At 33.3% G+C, this 18,662-nt stretch overlaps 1 protein-coding gene across 2 annotated transcripts in view; it reads right to left on the bottom strand.

The window, feature by feature from the left end:
- Positions 1-436: 436 nt before the first annotated feature.
- The window catches only part of LOC125068046 (venom carboxylesterase-6-like), a 34,589-nt gene continuing 16,363 nt past the window's right edge, over positions 437-18,662 (bottom strand). The window contains exons 3-10 of one of the 2 annotated variants that reach the window (XM_047677021.1): positions 10,937-11,122; positions 8,650-8,835; positions 6,472-6,662; positions 5,388-5,556; positions 4,901-5,085; positions 4,376-4,526; positions 3,831-3,948; positions 437-665 (exon numbers count right to left, since the gene is read on the bottom strand). In XM_047677021.1, coding sequence (XP_047532977.1) covers positions 470-665; positions 3,831-3,948; positions 4,376-4,526; positions 4,901-5,085; positions 5,388-5,556; positions 6,472-6,662; positions 8,650-8,835; positions 10,937-11,122 — 1,382 coding nt within the window. In that variant the 3' untranslated portion in view covers positions 437-469. Of the gene's footprint in view, positions 666-3,260; positions 3,272-3,776; positions 3,949-4,375; positions 4,527-4,900; positions 5,086-5,387; positions 5,557-6,471; positions 6,663-8,649; positions 8,836-10,936; positions 11,123-18,662 lie in introns of those variants that run through there. The other variant, XM_047677022.1, reaches the window with a different exon arrangement.

Below are 18,662 nucleotides of genomic sequence, written 5' to 3'. Positions count from 1 at the left end.
ATTGCTCTGTGTTCGTTTTCACAGTTACACTTATAATTAGATTTGGACAAGTACCTAAGTGGTAAATTTGAAATTACAACATAAAAAAATATAATCTACAGTAAATAAACAGGTCGATTGATACTTGAGTGTAGCGAAAAAGATTGTGTAAGGTGTTTTAATTTGAAAGGAAAATAGGAAAGCTGGAAAGCGTTTTGCAACGACACAACTAAATCAATGCTCATTGTCGCGAATTCGTATCTTTTTGACGAGCTTTGCTTTGGTATGCTCGTTAAAATTTGAATAAGCATGCTAGCAGAGCATGCGCTTGCTCGGTAAATGGGGTATTTCTACAACAAAATGGTTCATACAGCAAATAAAAGTTTTTTTAAGTATCAAATGTATGTAATGTTATATTATATTTATAATAAACAATTTTATTATAATAAAACTAAATCATTATCATTCATATAAAAATAAATTAATTACATTATAATTCATCCTTAACATTCGCATTGAACTTTTCATTCTCAAGAAATCCAAGACTGTCCCAGAATTTTGTTTGACCGAAATCGGAGCTCGTTTTCATTTCTATTTTGTCCGGTCCGGCTATTTCGAGGTAGTTCAATTCAGGTGCGCCAGGCTTAACCTGTAACCATTCTGGTCCGTTCGCTATTTTTGGTACTCTGTAAGCATATAAGTACTATATCAATATGAGAAAAGTCTTAAGAAATATAAATGCAAGGTTAATTAATTTTTATCGACAAAAAAAATATTTTTGTTAGTTACGTAGATATTCAATGATACATAATTGAACAACAAACATTTTTTGGTCACGAGTTTTGATATGGGTGTTTGGTTGAATAAACTTTTTAAATATTGAAATATGCATTTATTCTAAGGTTAGGCAGGTTAGACAGAAAACCCATTCAAATGAAGTATTTTTTGCGCGGCGCGATGTTCACGTGCAAAGATGACGGGCGATTGACAACAACAGTCGGATTGAGCCGATGATAAATATTAGAATTGTTTTCCTCTCGTTTCGGTACATTTGTAGGCGTGTCCCGCTTTTTTGGCTATGTCCCGCAAATCAATTTCTGATACTGATCAATTTTCGTGATATGACTTAGTAATGGCCTAGTTGTAGCGTATGAATATTTATAGAATTTTTGTAAAACGGTGATTAGCTATTGTCATTGTGAAAAACGTCTGACGTAATGACGAAAAAAATTATAATTTGTTTCTAGAATTTTGACAGTCAATAAGTGGTTTTTGAATTTTGGTATTTCTGACTATCATACATGGCATCACGGTTATATTGTTTCGGGATTTGTGCCACCATAAAGAAAAAAAAAAAGATATACATACATACAGAATTTAATATAACAGCGAGCTTTTTTAGATGTTCAAGCCAACCTTTATGAATACGCTTACCAATGTTTGGACTAAAATAAAACAAACTTTATATAATAGGTACTAGCTATGCGTTCATAATATAACTATTGTTTGAAACATTAGTCTCAATCGTCATATTTGTATATATTGTACTCGAAATAAACTTCATATTGTTTCAAAAACCATCGTTACATTTCAGCTAATTTAAACAAAAACTTTACCTTCCTCAAGAATCATCCATTGAAACCGTTATAAAATCAGATCGGCAGTATTTGAATTTATCGAGTTCAGGCACATCAGTTTATTATATAACCTATTGTTGAATTATAGAAAAAATATGACATTAAAATTATTATACTCATTATGATTTATTTGATTTATAAAAATATATATGACGACCTCCGTGGTCGAGTAGTGTGTACACCGGTTTTAATGGGTTTAACTCCGAGGTCCCGGGTTCGATTCCCGGCTGAGTCGATGTAGAAAAAGTTAGTGTTCTATGTTGTCTTGGGTCTGGGTGTTTGTGGTACCGTCGTTACTTCTGATTTTCCATAACACAAGTTCTTTAGCTACTTACATTGAGATCAGAGTAATGTATGTGATGTTGTCCAATATTTATTTATTTATTTAAAAATAAAAATATAATTATTTTAAACTAAAGTCTAGCTCAATATTTCAAACATAAGTCCAGCGATAAACTGGATTCAAGCAAATATTGGAACATGTCCCGGAGGCATAGTAAATATTAGTTAAAGCCTGTGGATGATTTTAGCTATTTATTTAAAGGTAGCCCGAGCATATCTCAGAGAGAAGTTTAACACAATAGAATTGGCTTGTGGGCGAGTGTGCTACAAATATCAACAGTACATATATTTCATACATCGTATCTTAAAACAAAATTTATATTTAGACAGCGTATGATGACTTTTCGAACGAATCAGCGGTATTTAATATATAACGACAATATGACATTTATCCTCCTCGACATCATCAAATACGGCATTAATTTAATTAATGTTTAAATACTTCATAATTATTATTTAAATTTCGAATGTAAAAAAAATAATTAAGAATTTAGAATCGATTAACGGATTCGGATTCGTGACATGATCTACCTACGCTCAACATTATTATTTAATATTAACTCTTCCAGTGATATCTGATCGTGATATCTTAATACATTTTTTTTTATTTAGCATTAGCAGCCCGTAAATGTCCCACTGCTGGGATAAAGGCCTCCCCTCCTTTGAGGAGAAGGTTTGGAGCATATTCCACCACGCTGCTCCAATGCGGGTTGGCGGAATACACATGTGGCAGAATTTCGTTGAAATTAGACACATGCAGGTTTCCTCACGATGTTTTCCTTCACCGCCGTGCACGAGATGAATTATAAACACAAATTAAGCACATGAAATTTCAGTGGTGCCTGCCTGGGTTTGAACCCGAAATCATCGGTTAAGATGCACGCGTTCTAACCACTGGGCCATCTTGACTCATAATACAATATACGTTAAATCATCAAAATTTCTCAAGACCTATGGTGATGATGATGGAGACTGAAATTAATGAACATGATATGTTATATACATATATCAACGTAGAATTGTAAATACCGTTAGATTGTAATTTATTTCGCGAGACTGTAAACTGCCGAAAATTTGTGAAGGGTGATTTAACTCAAGATAAAACGTCAAATATTTCTATAGTTTATGATATTGCGGTTAGGTTACTTTACTTTTAAATACCTATATCTCTTTTAAAAAGAATACTCAGAATGACTGGTAATGTTATAAATAGTAATAAGACAAGAATATATTGTAATGATGACATGCATTATAACACAAATGGTGTGCGATTACATAAAACTAAACGCATGTTCAAATTATAGTATTACTACCTGTGCCCGCGACTTCGTGCGCGTTAATACAAAAGTTATTGCTTTGGCCTAAGTTAGACCTTATTAGATCAGCTATCTGCCAGTGAAAGTCCCGTCAAAATCGGTCAGGTCAGCCAATCCAGAGATTAGCCGGTACAAACAGACAAAAAAAATTAAAAAAAAAAATGTTATTTTGTTATATGTATTTACCGTGTATACATACATATGCATTTAGTAAAAAGCGGTTAATTTAATATTATAAACAGACACTCTAATTTTATTATATGTATCGATAAGAAATATTAACTTGGGAACTAAGATGTTATACCCTTTGTGCTTGTAGTAAGGAATGGTTAATATTTCTAACAGCGCCAATGTCTATGGGTGGTGGTGACCACTTAACATCAGGTGGCCCATTTGCCGGCTGGCTCGGACATCAAATCGGAATACAACAAATACTATGTTTGACGGTAAAATATGTGATGAGTGGGCGAGACATACCAAGACGGTTTTCGCGAAGTCCTACTACCAAAATAAAAGTTCTCTATTAGATATAAAGTTTAAGATAAAAATAAATAACCCTGTTGTCATGTAACTGTAGATGATGTCGATAAGTTTGTTCCTCATGTTGACATCTTCATTATTCTCGCTGAGTATATACTTGAAAATTGCTAACACGTCATCCGCGTGGCTCACACCTATGTCAATAACAAAAAAAAAAATCAACTACATCCTCGCTCTTTTTTACCGTCGCAAATCGCGTTTCTGATTTTACAAGTGTGGAATTTTAATGAATAACTATTAGTTTTGTGTATACATTGTAAGCATTTTGTACAGTTTTCCAATAAAAAGAACACATATGATAAATGTTTATTATTAAGTGCATTTAAAAGAAGGTTTCATCTTTGATATAAAAACAAAATATCTTACGATAAATTTTTCTAAATAAGTTACGGAGCAATTTCCGAGGAAACTGCTTAAACACCATGAGGAAACTCGAAAAGGAAAAGAAAATAAAATGTGACCACACATTTTCAATATTATTTAAAGTCTATTAATATTCGTTAACACAATAATTACAGCTATATGCAGAACAGTATGTATTAATTAAGTATATTAGCTTACCGTAGTTATTATCGTTGTTGGCCATTAAATTTGACAAACTGTTTTGTCCACGATACGTATAGCGGTACAAGTATGTTGGCTGATGGGAACGTTGCGCGTGGATTTGAGCCAACTTGCCAACGTGCGCCACGAAGAGACGATCTCCGAGAGCCTGTACAAATTATTGTACATATACAGTAAGATTGGAATTTAATTCAAATTCAAGTTTAACGAGGGTTCAGTACGGAAGGTACAACCAAGGAAGTTGAGTTAAGAAGTTACTCGAATGCCCTCAAGTTTTAATTATAATTAATTATAAGTTTACAGGCTTTAAAATGGCGCCGAAAACAAAACGGCTATACGCATTACGTGAGTACCTATCAAAAAAATATATTCTATGTTGAACATTATCTCTAATTAAACGGTAAGATCAACATATGTATTACTTATATTATTTTTTTATATAATGTTAGTTTATTATAATCATTAAATAATTATTTAATGACAATTACACTTTAATAAAATAATAAATTCCTAAATAATTACTTGAACCAGCTGTGGGAAAGTCTCCTGACTGACAGGCTTGCCACCCAAGTAGTGCTGTTTAATCTTATTTGCAACGGTAGATCTCAATTCCAAGGGCAGGGTGTCGTTGTATTCAAATATATTGGGAGCGAGATATTCCCATCTCGATTCTAACTCTGGTAGTAGGCTTGGATCCGTTTGATAGGCTGGTAATAGAAATTGACAATGTTGAAGGACTATTGTTAAAATACATACACAATATTTATATCACAGTTAAGAACTTCTATTTCATAACACAATTAAAAAAAAATCAGCAAAGATTACGACTTAAAAAGATTAAATTTATTATTTATGATAAATTCAGTAAGTTTTACAATAAAAAAATATTTTTAAGCATTTTTAAACACAACAAAGCTTTCGAACAAACCTTTCAATTTCCATTTCAATAATGTACGAAATTGAATCTATTTGTTAATTAAAATATGAACCATTCATTCAATTATAATACCTGCGGCAGGATACAATCCCTCCTCAGATGTGACCGAGGTGATGAGAGGAACTGGTCTCATGTATCCAGACTGGCTTGCGATGTATGGGTAATGGCTCAGGAATGGGTCTCTTGTACCGGGAGCTTCGATGGTTGGTGTGAATGGCGTGAACATGTGGACTTTCCAATCCTGTAATAGTTTTATAACATAGATTGATGGATGGGCAAATGGGCCAGCTGATGGTAAGATAAGACACTATTACTTATTTTAGCAATAGGTTTGTATAATTGCCTGGAATAAAACTTATAATTAACTTCTAGTAAGTATTGAGCTGATCTAAAAACTAATTAACATTCCACATGTTTTTTTGACTGTACACAGAGCATTGTCATAGTTTCTAGATTAATACAATATGAATGTCCTGTATGGTCTAGTGGTTCTGTATGGTTTATTAAAAGTATACTGTTATTAACACCTCGCCTTATTGCCTTCACTGGTGACAGGAGGGCTGGTTCATTTGCCAAAGGATCGGAATTGCGATTCAACGGAGAAATGCTGCTAGCATTCTTGCGCAGTCATAATTTGTACAGTAACTATTTTTAATGGTTATTTGTATAAATTTAATTCCTTAATACAAATTGTGGTTCTATAATATCATATTTTTATCCACTATTTATTGAAAACAAAAATTTACTCAAATTTAATAAAACTAAGCAGTCGTTTAAAATATCTTACATCAAAAGTTTCGCCAAGTCAAGAACTTGGCTGCAAATCGCATTTGGAACTTGAAAGATTTAAGCCTTAACGTCTGATACTGAAAAGGTTTTAAATTTGCGATGAAGTATGATTTATCTTTATTGGATAAGAATGATACAGTTCTTATGCCTATGGGCAGTGGTGACCATTAACCCACCACAAAGGTGGGCACCTACTGGTGCCATAAAAAATACATGATTTTGTTCACGGAGAAGATTTTTATGTTAACCAAGTTAGTGAAATTAAATATTAAAGAAAATTATATAGCAAAAAGAATATTTTATGCAATTGATTTTGTTCACACACACCATATAGGGATCGTCCATTTAGATACTTTATTATACTTACCATCATTTCTATTTGGGCATTAACGATGACTTCCCCTGGTCTATATTTAAGGCAATCAGCCATCTCTCGGCTGTTGCCTGTAGGACAGCCCACGATGGCGGCTAGAGCCTTTGCCTTTTCAGCTGGTTTCAATGAATGGGTCCATGAAGAGAGTGCTGACCCACTGAAGGCAATACCTCGATGGAATGTGCCTATAGATACATTTAGATTATTGAGTGTTTTTTATATATTTTATTTTATTCTATTCTAAGTTGCATCTAAATCCGTTCAGCCACATTTTGTGTGATAGGGAAGGAACATAAAAAAATCTCATTTATAATATTAGTAGAATTTAAACTATAAGGACTACTTACAATAGAATGAATTACGTACTTTTTTAAAATTGAATATCAACTAACAATGTCTGTTTTTGTCAATTTTGTTTGAAGATATTTTTTTTTAACTAAATAACTTATAAGCTACAATGACTCGTTTAATTATACAGATTTTGTAACTCAGGACAAATATTATAATCTAGTGATAAAGTTTGTTAGGTTAAACGCTAGAGTTGTTGAATTTATGATACGTTACACTGTGTAATTATTTAAATAGTTCTGTTAAGTAAATTGATAAATGTTTCTGAGATTATGTACATTCCTACAGTTAAAGGCCCTTGCCCTTATGGACAGTGCACACTATAACATGGATTTCAATAATTTCATATTTTTGTTTATTATTTATTTTTTTTTTTTTTCTTTTACCAGTTGCTGACATATCTAGGAGAGTGGAGAACTTGAGCGTAGTGGGAGAGAGGGGAAGAGGACGATCTAAAAAACATGGATGGAGTGTGTGAGGAGAAATATGAGAGAGATGGATGTGAACGATCAGATGACGAATGATAGAGGAGAATAGAAGAAAAAATACATGCTGAAAAGAAGAAAGCTTAGTCCAGGAGACATGGACTTCATTATTTATAATCTGTATTTAATTAAATAAATAAATGAAAAAAAAAAATCGTTAGCATATATTAATATCATAGTTGAGAAATGATAATAATCAAATAACAACGTCTTATTATTAGTGTGTCCATAAAATATAAATGAGTCACAATATTTACTATTTTATATTTAACAGAAATTTCTTATTACAGTTCACGTCTATATAATTTAACTATTACTATAATACGAGGACTACATATTTGGTACACTAAATTCCGAACATACTCTAAAGTATATAATCTTCATAATATACACGTATTATATCGAATCTAGAAAAGTGTGGTCACATAAAACAGTCCAAATAGTTTCAACTGCGTTTTTTTCCGCCACGAGTTGCTAGCTTACATAAAGAAGAGCCAAACGCGTTTCCTATGGAGTCCTGACCCGATCTAGATATGCGAATTCTTCGATTACTGATCAACATACATTGTTGGTTATTCAAATTGCCTAAACGATACTCTATAGCTTTTTACGATCGAATAGAATAAATAATAGATTTAAAATATAATACTTCTACGTTCAAATTTACGATTTCGTAACGACAAAACAGAAAAACGGCTATTTTACGCAATTTCATTATGAATAAAATAGATAATTTTTTTTAAATTTCGAGCCATGTTATCGCGTCAATTGAATGTCATTTATTTATGATGAGTTCACCTGTTTGGTTGAAATATATTTGTATGTACGTCCTGCAAAGACACGTACATTATCAATGCTCCAGACATACCTCCATTATCTTGGTATCAAACGTTTAAACAGCGTCTCCAAACAAACCATATCGTTAATCTACCACCTATCGTAAACACCTTATTACGGTGCATTGACTGCGTCATTTGTCTAGTGTCTAGCTTTGAAGGCTATATACTCTAATGTGTTAGAGTGTGGGTCGGACTATTGAAACGGACTCGTATGCCGTAACGGTTAACGGCATGATGCTCTCTTACGACGTCATAGTAACTCTCCCCACCCGTGTTTATTCGACTATTCATTGTTTTTACATTACTTAAAACATTTCATAACATTTTCTGTATATTTGGTCGGAAATTATATGCTGTATGCCCGATAAATTTTTTCTCCGTCAACATCTCACAAGCCATTCATAGTTTTACGAACTCAATGCATACATTACATGTACAATACAATAACGTATATTGTTACTGTTTTTTTTTTACAACTGGCAACATAAAATTGGACTTACCTTTAGATAGTGGTGATAGGTAATGATAGTGTACACTTGCACCACCGGCAGAGCAACCAGTAAGTGTTATGCTTTGGGGGTCACCGCCGAACATCATGATATTATCTCTAACCCACTTCAGGGCGAAGGCTTGGTCCTTCAACCCAGCATTTCCCGGAATAACTTCGTCGCCAGTACTGAGAAAACCTATGTATAGATAAAGACAATTAATTAATATTAATAACTTCAATTTTAATTGTGAATATTTATAAACCCTGCACGCTATTAAAAAGTTAGTTTCTTTGAAATGTTCTTCATGAAAATAATTAGAAATTTAGATGAAAAGTACATAATGTACTCATCCCAGAATTTGCATTTTATGAGCGCTTTAAATTATGAATAGCACTCTCCTCCATTTGGTAAGTCTTTCATCAGGAGATTTAAGATAAAATTGTTTAACATATGTAATTTACAATAATAACATACATAAGCAGCCCGTAAATGTCCCACTGCTGGGATAAAGGCCTCCTCTCCCTTTGAGGAGAAGGTTTGGAGCATATTCCACCACGCTGCTCCAATGCGGGTTGGCGGAATACACATGTGGCAGAATTTCGTTGAAATTAGACACATGCAGGTTTCCTCACGATGTTTTCCTTCACCGCCGAGCACGAGATGAATTATAAACACAAATTAAGCACATGAAATTTCAGTGGTGCCTGCCTGGGTTTGAACCCGAAATCATCGGTTAAGATGCACGCGTTCTAACCACTGGGCCATCTCGGCTCTTCAAAATTAATCTTCTAAATGAGGAATAGAACTTTTTATGGACATTGGTCATTTTTGTTTTGAAAAAAAAAAACTGTAACACCGCTTTGTAAGATTAACCACCCAAGAGGGTGAAATCGGGGATGAAATTTCGTAAGGAAGTTCGCCTTTTTTACGGTTTTAAATACGGCAATCGGTGTTTAGACATCTGTTTATATGAAGAAGATAGGTGTTAATACGTTTTAATATTGTTGACCTCAGAGCGTGAAATTGTGGAATAGTGTGCTGTAACCAAGGTTAAATGAGGGTATGGGCAAAGCAGGTTACCAAAAAAAACTGTTATTTTTCTGAATACTTTTTGGACGGGATATCCGATGGGATACACGGCTAGTTTAATAATAATTAGTCACGTATAACGTTCTGTATGTTATATCGTTTCCTTATTACCGCAAGACCACAGACCGCAACTGTCTAATAACATAAGATCTTTGTACGTATTTCGTTATGTAGTCTGTTTGTGTCACAGCGTGTTTTTGTCGGGTTATAAGTATCATGACACAAGTATACTAAGAAAACAAATACTAGAGTTGTGAAGTTTTTCATTGTTCTCTGTTAAGTAAGGTCCCTCGATCAGCTTAATTTGTGTCTATAATTCAGCTTGTGTAGTGAATAGTTTTATTGGGTTGCGATTCGAAAAGTGAGTGAGATACAAGTAGAAAAGACAACATTTGAGCTCCCAAGGTTGTTATCGCCTTTCATGTAAGGGATGGTTAATATTATTAACGCAAATGTCCAAAGCGATGACTACTTATCAGGTATTAGCGAGTCTGCCAACTTACTTTAAATATATAGAAAAATTGCATGGTGGTAAAGAAAGACATTCCGTAGAAATATTGTTCCAAATTTTCTCCTCAAGAAGACTTCCTAGTAGTAGTAGATCTTTTCACACCAGAAGTAGACTACAGGCTGTTACATCATGTAACTATTTTTGTATATATACGTATATCTATCGGCCAATCCCTCCCAACTAATATTTCAATGGTTCGATTCCGATGGTCAAAGGCTTAAACATCATAGGTTATCCAAATGCGTGACGCCCAGATTTTCTGTACCCCTGTAGATGGGCCTGTGTATGTATGATCTAGAACTGCCTCATAGATCCAGTAACTAACATATAAGCGTATAGATAGTTTTTGTATCGAATTACCGTATCATAAGATTATGGGATTAATGCCATAGAGAGTGCATCTGTGTTTACTCACTTGTGTACAATAATGTATCTTGTGTAAATAAGATAAATACGTAAAGTAATAAGATAATTAATTCTACGCACTAACAGTTGGTAGAATTAGTCAACGTTTAATTTCTATTAGAATTTAATTTACACATTTTTATAAATAATTTATGTTTTTGCGCACTTTTAATTGTCATGTATTTTAGATTTTTTTTATATGCTTTGTATGTATGTTGTAAGGATGATTTTAGAACAAAAAAAATCATTCACAAGGACATTAATATATTTTTATATATTCACGTATCTCACCTAGTGGTCCAAGGCGGTAGTTAAAAGTAACCACCACCATGTCTCGGTCTATTAAATGCGACGCTTTGTAAACCGATCCAGTACCATACATAAACGCACCACCGTGGATGAACACCAACACTGGTAATAAAGCTGCAGGACTCAACTTTGGTGTGTGAACGTTTACGAACAAACAATCTTCACTACCTGAAAAAAGAAACAAAATGAGTTGAGATGAGAAACAATTGTGTATTTATTACGTTCGGATTTTTTTTTTTTTTAGTTAAACATACAGTATAGTATAATACATTCAATTAATACCAAAATAATTCTAACATATGCCAAAAAAGTTTCCACTGTTATACAACAGTGAAAACTTTTTTGTGGAAACTAAAACATGGAATGAACTAAAAGACAAGTAATAAATGTAACATAATATCAAAGTGTACGAAAAAAGGTATCAAACATGAATTCCAAGATTAACAAAAACAAAAGAACCAAAACAATAAGTTCCAAATAATATTAATGATAAATAGTGTTTTTTAAGACTCTTAAGAACTTAAACAGATTCACGTTAAATATATGTACATTACTATATTATTTAGTATAATTAGCACATGCCCTTACAAAAAAAACCATTTTTGCAATAGCTAGTTTTACATATCGATACGTAAAAGGTTTGTTTCGAACGGGCAGGGGCATGTGGATACTGGGTATAATTATTTAGGTACATAAAAATAAACGTTTAATTAAAAACACGTCAACAAGCTGCTCTACCAAAAAACGAATGAACTAATAATTTAAAAAAATATATTGATGTAGTTAGTCTAACGACACTCAAAACAGTTAAATCTAATTAGGCATATCAGAATTATGGTGGAATAAAGAAACTCTCATACATACATTAACCCGGAAACGAAAAGAAGATTCTTGATTGCAATTTATTAAATTAAAATGATTTAACAGATAATTCATTTTTGAGAGCTGAAAAAGTTACTGGCTACGAGAGCTATTGTTATATAAAAAAAAAGTGTGGACAGATGTCGTCAGTTTACAATAAATAAAATTAAATAGAAAAAAAAAACCTGTCTTAGATTTCGAAATTTGTAAAAATATGTTGAATAAACGAGGAGTTTCACGTGCGACCCACTTGTAGAATTTTAATAGATTATATGAAAAATATTTTAAATTATATAACAAATTAATACACACACATATATATATATATATATATGTATATGTGTGTTATTCACCGATATTTGAACATCTCAATAATAAACAAACAGTAGCAATTGGCGGCATTCGCCTATTCCAATCGAAGGCGTAGAGATAAACAAAGATTTACATATTCCATGCGACTTGCTAATAGCTCGGCTATATTATTCTGCACAAACAGCTTTTGATTAATATAGCTTAGTTTGTAATACAGTTAGCTGCCCCGGCGCGGGTTAAATAAGGGTCTATTGACAACTTTACTTGGTGGTAGGGCTTTTTGCAAGCCCGTCTGGTTAGGTACCACCCACTCATCAGATATTCTACCGCCAAACAGCAGTACACAGTATTGTTATGTTCCGGATTCAGGTGAGTGAGCCAGTGTAACTACAGGCACAAGGGACGTAACATCTTAGTTCCCAAGGTCGGTGGCACATTGGTGATGTAAGGAATGGTTAATATTTCTTACAGCGCCTTTGTCTATGGGCGGTGGTGACCACTTACCATCAGGTGGCCCATATGCTCGTCCGCCAACTAATGCCATAAAAAAAAAGATGGCCCAGTGGTTAGAAAGGATGCACCTTAACCGATGGCTACGGTTTCAAACCCAGGCAAGCACCACTGAATTTTCAATTTATTTCGTGTTCGGCGGGAAACATCGTGAGGAATCCTGCATGTGTCTATTTGAAACGAAATTTTGCCACATGTGCATCCACCAAAACTTCAAAGAATGAGCAGATCTTAGCCCAGCAGTGAAAAAATTGTTAAGTGTCACTGTTGTATTATTATGTTGTATGTTCCTCTTGAATTACTATGTTTACTGATGAAAGCGGCATTAAAATCATAGTAATCTAAGCGTACAGGCTTCGCTTGCCTATGGTATAGAATTGTCTGGTGTTAATAAATGCTTCTATCATACTCAACTAGCCAAATATTCTAGGCTTTTCTTATTAATATGAAAAAAAATTATAACTGAATGAATATCATCACTTTTTTCGTGACAAACTAATTAATATCATATTAATATCGAATTACTCTTGACGAGTTTTAAATTAGTCTCCTTAACTACAATTTTTAAATAAACCCCTTTTGAAATGTCTCAAAATATAGACATTTTAAAAATGTATTTGCATAAATACGTATAACGTTTTGAAAATGTTATAGCATTTACACATTAGCTGTGATCGTATCAATTAATCTAATGAAAATACATTAATAACGGTAATTAGACACAGGGAATCAATTGCGTGTAATTGTATTTCATCGCATATTAGATATATATGTCTAGACAGATTTATATGAAGTAATTAAATCTGTTATGACTAACTCTAGCTGACGTTTTGGATATTTCATACTTTGACATTTTAACATATTCATACTTTGACATTCGAGTTTAATGTATACAAGATTTACGCTATTTATTATAAAAATTACTATTTTGACTTAATCGCGTTTAAAATCTTTTTTTTAACATAAATTTAAGCAAAATACCTGAAAGGCTTTTTTGTATGAAACGTTAAAACGCTTTGAAGCTTTTGAAAACTGGACAAAAGGTGAAATTTATTCGACCGAGCTCTTTTGTAATGTAGTCTCGTCCTATTACATAATTCAATGTCATTTGCAAATATTTTCACAGAACACAGACTAATGTATAAATATTTTTGGAAGATTTAATTTCATTTGTTTGATTTTTTTTTAATGTAGGTAAGCGTATAGGCAAATAGGTCACTTGATGTTAAGTGGTCACCACAGACCACAGTGTTCCCTTGGTACTTCAGATTCTATGTTATTTGTGCCGTTAGTACCACGTGCTCATTCACCTTTAAACCGGAACATAACAATACTAAATTTGACTGGTTGGCGGAAGAATATCTGATGAGTGGGTGGACTAATCTATCCCGACCATATGATATAAAAGAGAGATAGAGTGAACGTAACATTAAAGTCAAGAAACAAAAGCGAATACAAATTTAAAAACTTCCTGTTACTGTAATAAATATTGGACAACATCACATACATTACTCTGATCCCAATGTAAGTAGCTAAAGCATTTGTGTTATGGAAAATCAGAAGTAACGACGGTACCACAAACACCCAGACACAAGACAACATGGAAAACTAATTAATTTTTACTACATCGATTCGGCATCGAACCCGGGAGCTCGGAGTGGCGTACTCATGAAAACCGGTGTACACACTACTCGACCACGGAGATCGTCAATGTTTGTAGTAATTAAGAAACTGATAATACATAATAACTAATGGTTAAATTGACAGCCTTTTTATTTTTTTCATAAAAGACGTGTCGTTTCACACAATTGGGAATTTGCATGCGATTTTGATTTTATATTCGTGCCTACATGTTTGTTTAAAGTACATCGGATATGATAATACAGTATCCATCTTGTTAAATTGATTTTAATAAATGATTTCTAGTTGTTTATATTCATTGTAGACTACACGACGGTAAGCCATGCACGCCGACGTTAGAACGTTGGAAGCGAGGTTTAAATTCATAGATAAATAATGTATACAATCTCATCCTAAGGAGGCCTTAGTATATATTTACATATAAATCTCTGAGTATATTTTCTTTAATCCTTATTTTTAAAAAATAGGCATAGACAAGCTGCTTGTTAGATTTTTCTCTCTGTTTGTCAACTGACTTTCTTTTTTGTGGTAGCTGTTGACATTAGTGTTATGGAGATAAAAATGGAAACAGCGCTGCGATTCTGTGAATATTCACTTCGTATCTCACTCGTGAAATTTTGACAGCCGACTTGCGGTGATACGCCATATTGATATATGTATCCATAAACTTTTTTAATTATTACTATAGTCTATATCGCATAGCAAATTCTGATATTTGACGCCGTGTTCTGTGATGAGTTTCGAATTTCCAAGTTCAGTTTTTACAGAATACGGAACGATACTGATTATCATTGATGTTAGAATTAGATCTTTTTTAGATTATTAGATCAGTAAATATATGTTATGTTTTTCGAATTTCAAATGAACACTAGTACTTATGAAGAAATGCTTAGCATATCGACATTAGCGCTACTAAGCATAATTTAAATTTAAACGATTTATGTTTATAATAATAAAAATAATATTAATAGCAAATGGACCACCTGATGCTAATTGGTCACCACCGCTCAAAGACAAAAATACTGTAAGAAATATTAACCATTCCTTACATCGCCTAAGTGCCGCCCACATTGGGAACGTTATGTCCCTTGTGCCTGTAGTTACACTGGCTCATTCACACTTCAAACCGGAACACAGCAATACTGGGTAGGTATTGTTGTTTGGCAGTAGAATATTTGATTAGTTGAGATGCACAAAGCCCTACCGCCAAGAAATTCATACTGTGATTACATAAAATAGTATTAATATTCACAGATTGTCAATGTGTAATTTTTTTTTTATTTAATTATGAATCGCCAACAAAGCATACACACTTGCGAGTACATTAAATCGTGCAATGTTGGCTTCTACAGGAGACCACATCAGCAATATTTATTACTGCTAAGCAAATTAGTAAAGATAAACGACTTTATCTATAAAAAAATTGTTAAGGGGTAGTTATACAAGACTGTGTCTAAACTAAACTAAACTTTCGTATGACAAATCAATGGCTACAGAGAGAGATATTACGGTATTTAATATAAACACCCGCAAAACAATATTGTACGTAAGGCCGTTGTCGTTCAGATGCAACGTTTAACGTTAAAATAGTAATAGAAACTCTACACTGTTGCCTGAACGTAAACACAAGCATAGATAATTAAGGAAAATCATACACTGGTGAGGTAAGCTTGTATTGTATTCAAGTTGAACAGAATTTCACGTATGTTAATTTAAAGCTGAACATCCTGTAAGTTAGCACGTTGTTAGCTCGATGAAAATATATTGAACGACGTTTGCTATTTTATTCGAAGGGTGAATGACATCGGGATGGACGGTGTCACAGGAGCATGACGCATTGCAGCGGAAATTATTCGGTCATAAAGGCAGTGCTACGTAACACGGCGAAGCGAGACGTATCGATTGAACGTCGTGGTGTGACGCGATCCATTTTAATGTGCACATCCCAGAACAGAGCCTAAACTAGAAATGTCGTAAAACATAAATTTCATTAATTAATATAGTAAGGAAATAATATTTCATTATTTTGCATTATCGATGCGAATTTAAATTAAAAAAAATAAAATAATGTTCTTAAATTAAAATAATCGTTGGAGGTGTCAGTAATAGAAACTCATATTTGTTTTGGAACGCAAACGGTATTTCTAGATTCTTTATGAATTCTTTCATGAGCTGTCTTGCGTGAGAAACATATTGTAAAGCGCAGACAGAATTGAATGATTTAATGAATTCTCGTTCTATTTTTAGTTTGGATGTGGAGCTATACTATACGATTTATACATTTAGTGGACTATCGTCCTTAGCTAAATAAGTGGAAAAGGAAGGGTGTTCAGTTTAGTTTACCAGGTCTAGTCAAGCCTACCTGAGTAGGTAACACCCACTCATCATATATTCTACTGCCTGCTAATGCTTAGTATTGTTGTATTCCGGTTTGAAGAGTGAGTGAGCCGGTGTAAGTAAAGGCAAAAGTGACATAATATCTTAGTTCTCAAGGTTTGTGGCGTATTGGTTATGTAAGGAATGTTAAATAATAATGAAAATATTACACCGCGACAATGTTTATGAGTAGTGATGACTCCTAATAATCGGGTGGCCCATTCGACCGACGGCTTGCCGATACCATAAAAAAAGTTAATGCGTTTCTTTAGAAATCTATGGTACTTTCTGCTTTTCAAAGCGTTTTTTTAATCGGCGATTACAAATACATGTTTGTTTAAAATTATGTTAATCTTAAGGTATTTAAAAAAACATTTTTTATCAACGCACAAGTTTTGATAACAAACAAGTCAGCAATTTTTCTTTAGTACACGCCGATGACATATACATACATTCCATGATTATGAAATTACACTGGTTCCATAGCTTTCATGCTGAACAGCAAAAAATAAAACCTTAAGCTGACATACTCCGTGGTTGAGGAGTGCGTACACTGGTCTTCATGGGTACGCCACTCCGAGGCCCTGGGTTCAATTCCCTACCGAGTCGATGTAGAAAATGTTCATTAGTTTTTTATTTTCTGGTGGTCTGGGTGTTTGTGGTACCGTCGTTACTTCTGATTTTCCATAACACAAGTGCTTTAGCTACTTCCCAATGGGATCAGAGTATGTGACTTTGTCCAATATTTATTTATTTATTATTATTTATCTGGTAAATAACTTATTGATTTCATAATTGGAAAAGTTTGACCATTACTATTGTCATTATTTCTTACAAAGTTAACGGTTTTTGAAAATAAATATATTGTGCTTAGAATATAGAGGAGAGTTGAATTTTTTTTTCACGTAAAAGTGAATATACGAATGTACAGTCCGATTTTTTTAAAGTTTTTCTGTTAACAGTTTGAGGCTGGTTTTTATGTGCACTGAAAAATTACGAACGAGGATGTACGGTAAAAGTAAAACCTGCTTTATTTTTCTCAAAATCATTTGCGACGCTCGTTGTGTTGCTAGTCTTTTCATAAAAGTTGCTCTTTTATGTTTGCGCAAGCTACGCTTTTATGCACACGCACGCGCTCGACAACGCTAACCGGTTTGCACGAGCAAGCGAAGATATACTCGTTCTAGTGATTTACCTCGCATCCCGCAGGACAAATAAATAAACAACGACAGCAAATACAGTCATCAGTTTAATTAATTGAGCGTGTAATGAAAACAAATAAATATTATTCGCGTATCAATTAACTACGCGATAAAGATGATGGAATGTTGATTTACAAAGCTATTAATGTAGCCATCTTAATTATTATGACACATTTCTGATACGGAGTACGGAAATATATCTGATTTTTCCATACTATATATTATATATATATTTTTTATATATACATAATTAGTAGGTTTTTTTTTGTATCGACTTGTTGGCTTTGAGGCATGACCGTACTATCCAAGCATGTACTTAGTATAAGGTTGTGTTCCGGATTGATCAGTGAGTGAGCCAGGGTAAATGCAAGCACAAGGGAAATAACTTTTATTTCCCGAGGTTATTGACTGGCTGGCTTATTTATGGGCAGTGGTGAAAAATTGTCGTCAGATGTAATTAGTAGTTTGTCTGCCTATAATAAATAATAAAAGAAATACTTTTTGGACTTGAACATCCTTGATTCTTTATATTTGAACTGCCCAATACATACGTATTACCCCATTCAAATAATACATCATTTAAATTGATATTTTAGTTTTCAAAGAGAGATTGTAATAAAAAAAAATATAAAGCAAATTATTTTCGGATTTGGATTTGAACAGTTTTTATCATTTTGCCCGATGTTTCGACAAAGTTACACGTTATGTCACTAGCGGACTATGGATTGCACGAGATTTCGTCGTCTTTCCCCATTGCACTTTATCGTCTTTATTTCGACTGTAATGTTGCGAACACATTACACAAG

This window comes from Vanessa atalanta, chromosome 13 (genome assembly GCF_905147765.1).
Source record: "Vanessa atalanta chromosome 13, ilVanAtal1.2, whole genome shotgun sequence".
NCBI classification, from domain to species: Eukaryota; Metazoa; Arthropoda; class Insecta; order Lepidoptera; family Nymphalidae; genus Vanessa; species Vanessa atalanta.
This window is presented reverse-complemented; position numbering and strand designations above follow the sequence as displayed.